This window comes from Vanacampus margaritifer, chromosome 16 (genome assembly GCF_051991255.1).
Source record: "Vanacampus margaritifer isolate UIUO_Vmar chromosome 16, RoL_Vmar_1.0, whole genome shotgun sequence".
Classification (NCBI taxonomy): domain Eukaryota; kingdom Metazoa; phylum Chordata; class Actinopteri; order Syngnathiformes; family Syngnathidae; genus Vanacampus; species Vanacampus margaritifer.
This window is the reverse complement of record NC_135447.1, coordinates 9,390,356-9,399,122: the sequence shown is the minus strand read 5'-3', so window position 1 is coordinate 9,399,122 and position 8,767 is coordinate 9,390,356. Positions and strand designations below refer to the sequence as shown.

The 8,767-nt window shown below is 41.1% G+C and overlaps 1 protein-coding gene across 5 annotated transcripts; it reads right to left on the bottom strand.

The window, feature by feature from the left end:
• Positions 1-931: 931 nt before the first annotated feature.
• Positions 932-7,651, bottom strand: mepcea (methylphosphate capping enzyme a). Of its 5 annotated transcripts, XM_077547193.1 has the most exons (6): positions 5,641-6,298; positions 3,255-4,779; positions 3,072-3,161; positions 1,748-1,966; positions 1,532-1,655; positions 932-1,453 (listed from the first exon to the last, which is right to left on the bottom strand). In XM_077547193.1, the coding sequence occupies exons 2-6, from the start codon at positions 4,716-4,718 to the stop codon at positions 1,419-1,421; spliced, it is 1,932 nt and encodes a 643-aa protein (XP_077403319.1). In that variant the 5' UTR covers positions 4,719-4,779; positions 5,641-6,298; the 3' UTR covers positions 932-1,418. The 5 variants fall into 5 exon arrangements, with proteins under 5 accessions (XP_077403319.1, XP_077403317.1, XP_077403318.1 ...); XM_077547191.1 differs by lacking the exon at positions 5,641-6,298 and adding an exon at positions 7,471-7,651 and having other exon boundaries at positions 3,072-4,779; XM_077547192.1 differs by lacking the exon at positions 5,641-6,298 and adding an exon at positions 7,279-7,425 and having other exon boundaries at positions 3,072-4,779.
• Positions 7,652-8,767: the final 1,116 nt, after the last annotated feature.

Here is an 8,767-nt window from a genome sequence, read left to right as displayed (position 1 = left end):
AGATGTTGGATTCAGAAGGACAGTGTGTAGAATTTAGTGCCGTCTAGTGGTGAACTAATAGAATGCAACAATATAACTTCGAAAGTACGGTGCCTCAGAGAGACCATACTTCGCAAGCCGACCACCATTTTTACATTCGAGAAGTTCTTCTCCTTCTGGTATCCACAGCGGAAAGATGGTGACAAAACGTGAGCCTCCTATAAGGTGGAATATGCATTGTAAAGAGCTTTGAGCACCATATTGTGTGTATGTATGTATGTATGTATGTATGTATGTATGTATATATATATATATATATATATATATATATATAAAATATGTGATAGAACCTTTTTTCTCAAATTATTGATTTTTTCTTCTTTTTTTTTAAATGAATGAACATAAAAAAATAATAATTCTACACTTTCCTCTGACGTGTTCAAGATGCTGTAGCAACTCTGCCATGGGTCCTTTGCCGCTTCGATTCTACATTCATGAGCTCAACACGCATAAGAATATTAACAGACCGTTACAGTAGAGATATGGCGTCAATGGCAAGACAACCGATGGCAACATGCTGGGGGTGCATCTTACCACTTACCAGTAGCCAGCATTACGCCATCATGGCTTAAATGCGCCCCCTACCATTAGAATGGAGTATTACAACAGCCCAATGACGTAATGTGCAAAATCGGTGCCTCCTCCAAAATTGAAAATATGACATAGTTTAAGCCACATGGAAAAAAGAAGCCCTGTTGTCGAAAGACACATGTCAAATATAAACTTGGGGTTGCCACAATTTTGGCTGATGCGAGTTCAACTTTTACAATACAGTCTTCATATCGTTGTCAACTCCTGGGCCTCATTTTGCAATGTGTGCTAAAAACGGAACATCAACACTGTGATTTGGCAGCAATCAACTACATTTAAGGCTGATGGACTCAAAGCAGAATTTCAACATAACCATTTTATTCAACGGAAACAACTTGAGAAATTTGTGTTTGGGCCACATCTCACTAGCGCGATCGGAGTAATGGCTTTGGAATGAGTCACTAGCTCAAGTTTGGCCACACTCGGCTCACAGAGGCCAATCAAATTGTTTGTACAAAGGGAATTACACCCAGACCTGCTGCATGTGTCATTGCGGTGGCACACAACATTTAATTCATATCAGGGGGAAAAAGAAGAAGATATATATCCTAAGGTATCCAAACTGCCGTGAATCACACAAATTATTTGCAAATAGTCAAGTCCAAGCAGAGTGCTTCTTCCTCTGTGACTGAAGAAGTGAAGCTTCACAAAAACAAAAAAAAAAGTATCCTGCTTTTGGTCCCCTTCTTAAAGAATGTCCCTTGTCAAGAGTCCGAGCAGCCAACGGAACAGTCCAACAGTTTGGCTGTGTGATTACTCACATTCACATCCTCCCAAGGCAGAAGCGGTCATTTGTGAAACAAGTAGATTGGCCTCTGAAAACCTAAAACAAGAAGTTGATCATGACATCAAATCACAATGCAGAATGAAAAAACAAAACACAAAAAAAAACAATGAATACCTCTTGTTAAACTTTTCGGCGTCCCGAGGAACTCGCAACTGGTGAAGCCCACTTCATTGGTGAGGTAGGATGAAAACTGATCTGGCTTGAAGCGAATGCTGTGAAAATGTCTGTTGATGTTATCCTAGTGAGCAAGAAACCACCCAAAAAAAACAATCAGTTAATTATTATTTCACAACAAATAGGCTTCCAATAAAAACGACTCTGTGCTTTTACCGTCAGCTTCTTCCTTTTGATGTAGGACTGCCAAGGCTGCGGCTCCAGGATGAAGATGCCTCCGGGATGAAGATGTTTGTAAACTCTCTTGAAGAGCCGCCTGAGGCCGCTGTCCCCCCAGTTCAGGTGAACCCATTTGGTGACGCTCAGGCACAGGATCACGTCGTACTCGGGCCGCTGAGTCACCAGCAGGTTATCGTTCTGCAGCACGTAATTGGCCTGAAGACAAAACGGAAACAAACTAATTCCACAACTTATCTCACTATTACAGAAAAAGACTGAGTCTTGTCAAATGTTTGCTTAACCACCAACAATATTTTCAACAGATTTTCAAAGACATCCAAATGCATCGACAACAATGTAGCTTTTCACTATGGCCAAACAGTCAATACCTCTTGAAGCAGTGATTCTCATGACCATGCGTCCAATTTCACCTCATCGGTCTGAAAATTATCTATTTAATAAAAAATAATATTTGTTCAAACATCTATGCCAGTGCCATATAGTGGCAGGCAGAACAAATAAATACTCTTACACTCGAATATACATAATTAACCAGTCACTTTATGTGACATTCTTGTTGTGAATTTTACTTTTTTTTTTCTAAGATGGCAGGCTTTACATGATTACCAGGTTTTTTGGGGAATTTTATTATTTTTTTAGATGGCAGGAGTTTCATAATTAACCAGCGTCACTTTGTGACATTTTTTGTTGTGAATTTAATTAATTGTTTTCTAATGAAATGTGCATCGCCTCAATAGAGGTTATAAAAATACTGCTTTAAAGGGTTCACAGTTTGAGAAAAATTGACAGATTTCATACATTTTACTTGGGCTATTGGATTCCTTTAAGTTCAGATGAACACAATAAGATTCAGAACGGATCCTTACTTAACTGTCGTTTGTGTATAAACATTCATAGCAGTGCGCTACTGTATCCATTATTGAATTGGACACAAAAGAGGAACAGTAAACAAAAGAAAAGAATGAAAATGTCATCCAGCATTCTTGGCATGTGGCCATTTATGAGAAAGAGCCCATTTTGTGTTCTCATTCCTTTACATTGCATATAAGTGATGACTTTCGGTTGACCAATCAATGGACTGTTGTGTGTTTCACTCCACCCATGTGGTAAACTCTCACAGCAGAAGGCAGCCTAACGCAAGGGTGACACACTTGACACACTAAAACTAACCAAGTCGATTGCTCGGTGGAAATGGAGCTCGTCATGTGATGTCTAATAATAGAAGCGTTCATAAACGATGCTGAATACTTTTGTTGTGTTATTCTCAAATAATGAGCTCAGTTACAAGATGCCACCTTACCTTAATAAATGACACATTGGCGGGGAACTCCCCTGGTTTTGTGGTGGATGATTCCGTAAGAGGAGGTGCAGCAATGGGCCCCCGGGAGATCTGCAGGGACAGAGGGAAAGAGCAGCTCCTGGCCTGATCACTACCTACGTGCTCTTTTTTCCCCGTTTTGCCGTCTTGTTTACGAGTCTGGACCTGTTCTGTGCCACAAGAGCCCTTGTCGTCCGCAGCATCCTCTTTCAGTGTGTTGCCGTTTTCCCTGCTCTCCGTGTGGGTCGCCCGCCTGGCCTCTTGCGCCTGCATCTCGGAGAGATAGTGCCTGATGTTCTTGCGGGCGGCGTGCACCAGCCCGTTGTCAATGTCCAAACCCAATATGTGGGCGGGCCGCAGCATTTTTGCAACGTAGAGCGTCAGGTGGCCCGAGTTGCAGCCCAAATCGAGCACACGTTTACCTTCAAACCACTCTGGACGAAAGACATGTATCCGAGGGTCTTCACTTGCACTCGGGTTGCGGTAACCGTAATATTTGTTGTAGTTCCCATATTGGAACTTCTTCTTCTGCTGCTGGTGCTGCTGACCCTCCGGAGCAGATTTGGATCTCCCTCTGGGCGTGTGGAAGGAATTTTTGGATCCCCCAGTTTGATGATTTTGCTCACCAGATGCAGATTTTCCAACGGGGGTAGAGTGAGTCACAGGGGGGTCCATTTTGCCAGAGTTGCGCCTCCGCTTGCGTCTGCTTATGTGCTGGTTAGCCCCCACCGGAACCGAAGACGTGGAATCATCCGCAGACATGGACGTCGCTTCCTCCTTGAAGTTGGATGAGTCGTCTGCAGAGTGGTCACGAGAATCCCCCTCACCGCCGGAGACACTGTCTGACACTTTTGAGGCTTCCAGATTAGACCGTGACACCGTACCAGGAAATGACACAGCGTCTCCAGTTTTAACCTCATTTTTGCTCGAGTCTGAAAGGTGTAACTGGGTTGAAAAGCTGCCACCATGATGTCTGTTGCGATGTCTCCTCCTTCCGCCGCTCTTTAAGGGGGACACCAAAAAACTGCTATCTCCCATGCAGCTGTTCAGATTGAGCGGATCTGTGATGTCCCTGGGGATGAGGATCTCCACAGGGTCTCGACTCTTTGCCGGCAACGGGGACGATTTAGGGGTCTCTGCGTTCAGCGCCCTGTTGACTTCCTCATCCTGCAGGCTGTTGAGATTTAGTGGGTCAAAAATGTTCCCACCTAAGAGGAAGTTTGTGGGCAGGACGGAGTCACTTTCTGAGTTTACCCGCCGTCTCCTTTTACCAGAGCTTGGATGCTTGAAATTAAAGCTTGATGTGTTGCGGCGTTTTGCCACTCTCATTTGTTGATGCTGTTTGGCGTGATGGAAGCTATTCCTGCGATTGATGCTAGCCTCGTTCCCTTTGAACCTTGGTCCAGCACCATGGGAGTGGCTCAGAGTGTCCACTGCGCTGGTGTGTTTAGGGGAGGCGGCGGTGCCGGGGACAGGGCAAGAAGCCGCCAAGTCCGAGGCTGCCTTAGCTGAACTGTCCGGTAAAATTGATGTGCCACTGCAACTTCCAGAACATTCTGAAAGCTGCAGAGATGAAGCTGAGCTAGTCTGTGGGCTAGCAGTTTTTAGGGTGTCTTCGTCAACAGACATTGCGGTTGATTTTTTGAGCCAATTCGGACATGGAACTTATGTTAGATCTGCAATATTGGATCTGAAATTAGAGATCAGATGGAAAACGTTAGAAAAAGCAACATAATTTTAAATTCAAAGCTGGCAACAATAATGACACTATAAGCAGCAATGTAATAAGTGGCTGCCATTTTTGTGAAATTTTCTAAAAAGCTTATTGGTAGATACTTTGAACCAAAACTTGTCAGTTGACTGGAGAAAAGGTTCAATGAGTAGCAGACAAGTTAAACTGTTTTATTCTTAACTGAAAGGTGTTTTTTTTAAACCACATTTTATATAGACGACAGCACACACAAACATTCTACACTGTCTTTTTTTTTCTAAATAGAAAAAAATAAAGTTAGAAAATTCTCCAGAAACCAACATATGAATTTTCACAATTCATTTTGAAATCTGTCTCTTTATATAAAAAAATAAAATAAAAAATCTTGTCACGTTGCTAACAGTAAAAAAAATATTCAGTACACTTCCACAACCAATATACATAAGAAAATTTAAATATATATATACATTTTTCAAGTAACTCTCTCTTACAAAATCTATTAGGCTAACTTATCTTTCACACTTACTTGAATTTAACCACTATCCGATTAGAAAGGTGGCATTGAAGACAAGGCAGGGGTTAATGATGTGAAAAAGTTCAAGCCACTATGTTGGACAGTTATCCTGTTAGCATGTTAGCACCTAGCATCCGGGCCAACGTCGAATAAACGTTTAGTTTAAAAGACATCCGATGACCACAAAAAGTCCCCACTTCGACTTGTCGTTGCCTGGAACGCCATAAAAACCCCGTGTGACTCGCATGGCGGTGATAATATTTCGGGAACGGTCACGTTTTCGAGCACAGTCCAGAGTGTGGACACCATCAAAATAATAGACTCACCTCGCAGTTCTCCCCGCCTCCGGTCGGACTGTCAATAGCTGAGCTAATGTTAGCTAGACGCTAACTAGCATACAAGTGGAACCACATCGATGCTAACACGCGGCTAATAAAAATATTATTAGCAACAATAATATAAACAAAGCGTCTGCGCTAGTCTGGCCGTGTTGTGGGCTCCAGTACACATCACACACTCCTATGCACGTCCTCGATCAACTCTCTATACTCGTCAGGCAGGTAGGTGAATAAATGATTGTGGCGTTAGAGTCGGCATGGCGGCGCATCCGGGGTAAGGGATGTAGCTTCAAGCTAACGGCGGAGGGCGGAGATGAGTTAGGCGAGAATTGATGGCGAGAGGCCGGCCTGATGTGGGACAACCAGCAGCCTCTTTGATCTACATCACGGTCACCATCAGGACAGTTTTTGTCGGTACAACAGGCTGTATGGACACACTTTGCACAACCTTGACGTGGTTATTTCGTTTTCAATGTTTCTCCTTTTCTCTATGTCAAACTTTGTTTTTTTGTTTTTCTATATGCCTGCATTAATTGACACTGCCCAGAGAGTAGAGGTAGCAAAGTACAGTACTTTCATGTTGTATAAGTTCAGGTAATAATAATAATAATAATGATGATAATCATTGTCGTCATCATTATCATCATCATCAATCAATCAAAGGGACAAAGCAAAGTAAGCATAAAAGTAAACGTAAAATAAATAAAAGAACATTGTCCAACTACAAACACAAAACTTTCATTAAACTCTCCATTCACCCTAATGGAGAGCAGTAAAACACTGTACAAAATGCAAGCATAAAAACAACAACAGCAATCTAGCACATCACAACACAATACAAATGTGCAAAGAAAAGAGTTACATGTCATAGTAGTCTATGGGATGTTTTCTAAAATTAAACTTTTGTTTTATATATATATATATAATTTTTATTTAAAAAGTATGCTGTTTATAAAATTGAACGTATTATCTGGATGGGTTTAATTTTAGTTATAGAATATGAGGTGGGCCAGTAATAAATATATAAATAAATAAAAAAAGCAGTGGCTCTCAAATGGCCCCTCGGCTGGACTTTGGACACTCATGTACAACTACAGTGTACTGCATGATGCTGTTGTTATGTCGTTCTCATGTTGCTAAATTAGACAACCACAATATTAAACATGTCTCAATTGGATAAATTAAAACAATTCTTTTTTTTTTTGGCCCGCAATGAAAACTAACGTGATGATTTTTCACAATTTTGAAGTCTCATTTTATACACATGGCAATTTTTTTTTACCGCTCAAATTTGGTAGGATTGTTAATAGCACAGCTCTATGTGGTGTTGGTGTTTCAAATTCAGAATATTTTCACTTTCCAGGGACTTTTAAGGCAAGTGTAAATTACTTCCATAAAGGGAGACTGCTTTTCTGCAATGGGCCACCAGAGGGAGACACCACGACAGTGAAATTAAACAATTTAAGACCACCTGCCGGTCCATACCATACCATACATCGCTTCCTTATCATAGCTTTAATGGTTTTGCTGTAAAATTAATGTCTTACGTCAGTTTTTCCAATTATTTCAGTTTTTTTTGTTTTACTTGAAGGAGATTTTTGGTAATGCAGTTAAAAATATATTTACCAATAAAAGTACTGTATAGGGAAGATCAGAAGCTGTAGATTAAAAAAAAATAAAAATCAGCCGTTGGGTTGACATTCTTTGCCCTTGATCTGACAGCTTGTTCTTAATTGGGTTCCAAATCAGTACCGCCATCGGGTAAATGCGCCCCCTCACTAATCTCCATAAAGGAGGGGAAATAGAGGAGAGGGGTACCTGTTCTCCCGCTTATGTCAATCTCTTTTCTCATGGAAATAGGGGTGCGGCCCTCGATTCTGGGCACCATCTGCCCTTCCTCAGGGTTTGGGCCCCAAGCACTCCAGACATGCTCTATTGTTAGTGTGTGTCCAAGCAGAAAGTGGTGAGCACACGCGGCCCTTGTGGCCCAAAAAAAGCGCTTTGCATCAAGAGCACGGGCCTGCTGTTCATTAGCCTACATGTGACAGAAGAGGGGTGGGAGGTTTCGAGCGTGGCCTGTGTGCCATAACATCGGGGAGTGTTTTGTCTTTGAGGCTTGGGCAGGCTTTACATGTGATGTCATTCAAAGTAACCGTTGACTTGACAGGTCAAATGACCTTTTGTGTATCATGTGGGTTGCTTATGACATTTTGATTTCAAGCTAGTATAAATGGATAAATGCATTCATTTTAGCGGCGTATTGCCAAAGTTGGATGTCAGATGAGACACAAAGGAGGTGGGACCGATCCTTTAGTGACTCTTTGTAGTGCTGTACTTGTGCAGGACAAGATGTGCCAGATCAAAAAATCATCTGCAGTCTTGGAGAGAGAAATGGCATAATGCAGAGATAACCTTTTTGCATAATTATTGTGCCTTGAAAACGAAAAAAAGACAAGGCATTGATTTCTGTTTAGATTTTTTTGTTAAACTGGATTACAAATTCATGTAATGTGCGAAGCTGGTTGTGGTGTTTGGATAGTTAACAGGAAAAAAACGTTTACCTTATGTACTCAGTCGCTGGGCGAGTCGTTCAGTGGAGCAATTTAAGAATATAAAATAATGAGAACAGCATTTAAAAACAAACAAATATGATACAAGAATGCTTTTCAGCAGTGGTGTCCAAAGTATGGCCCGGGGGCCATTTGTGGCTCACCATTCACTCTTTGAGCGGCCCATAGCATATACTAAAAATGAAATTGCCTCTTACTAAAATTGTCTTATATACTTTAGAAATTTCACAATATGGAATTAATATATAGAATAAAATCTTACAACAGATTGGTCCTTCTTTTGGTTCTAATGTAGAGATGAGATTAGGCTGCTGTTCATTGCAGGGGCTAATATTTTCTGTTGGGTTTCAAAGCCTCAACCACCCCAAAATATTGTAAAATCCTAAACTATATGCCTTACAGAAAGTTGTTCAGGTAGGAGTTTTTTTTTATATATATATATATAATATTGAGCAATATGCAATTGCTTGATTGACTATTTTTGGTGTGCTTAACAATTTAAACAAGTAAAATAATTTCAAAGTGTATAGTACAGTTCACATCTT

What these genes read in the sequence shown, in the direction of transcription:
- mepcea (XM_077547191.1), bottom strand. Translation starts at nt 4,718, where the DNA reads ATGTCTGTTGACGAAGACACCCTAAAAACTGCTAGCCCACAGACTAGC. An exon ending in TCAAAAGGAAGAAGCTGACG is followed by an intron (nt 1,656 to 1,747) that starts GTAAAAGCACAG and finishes CTTGCTCACTAG; the next exon opens with GATAACATCAACAGACATTT. An exon ending in GCCGAAAAGTTTAACAAGAG is followed by an intron (nt 1,454 to 1,531) that starts GTATTCATTGTT and finishes TTCTTGTTTTAG; the next exon opens with GTTTTCAGAGGCCAATCTAC.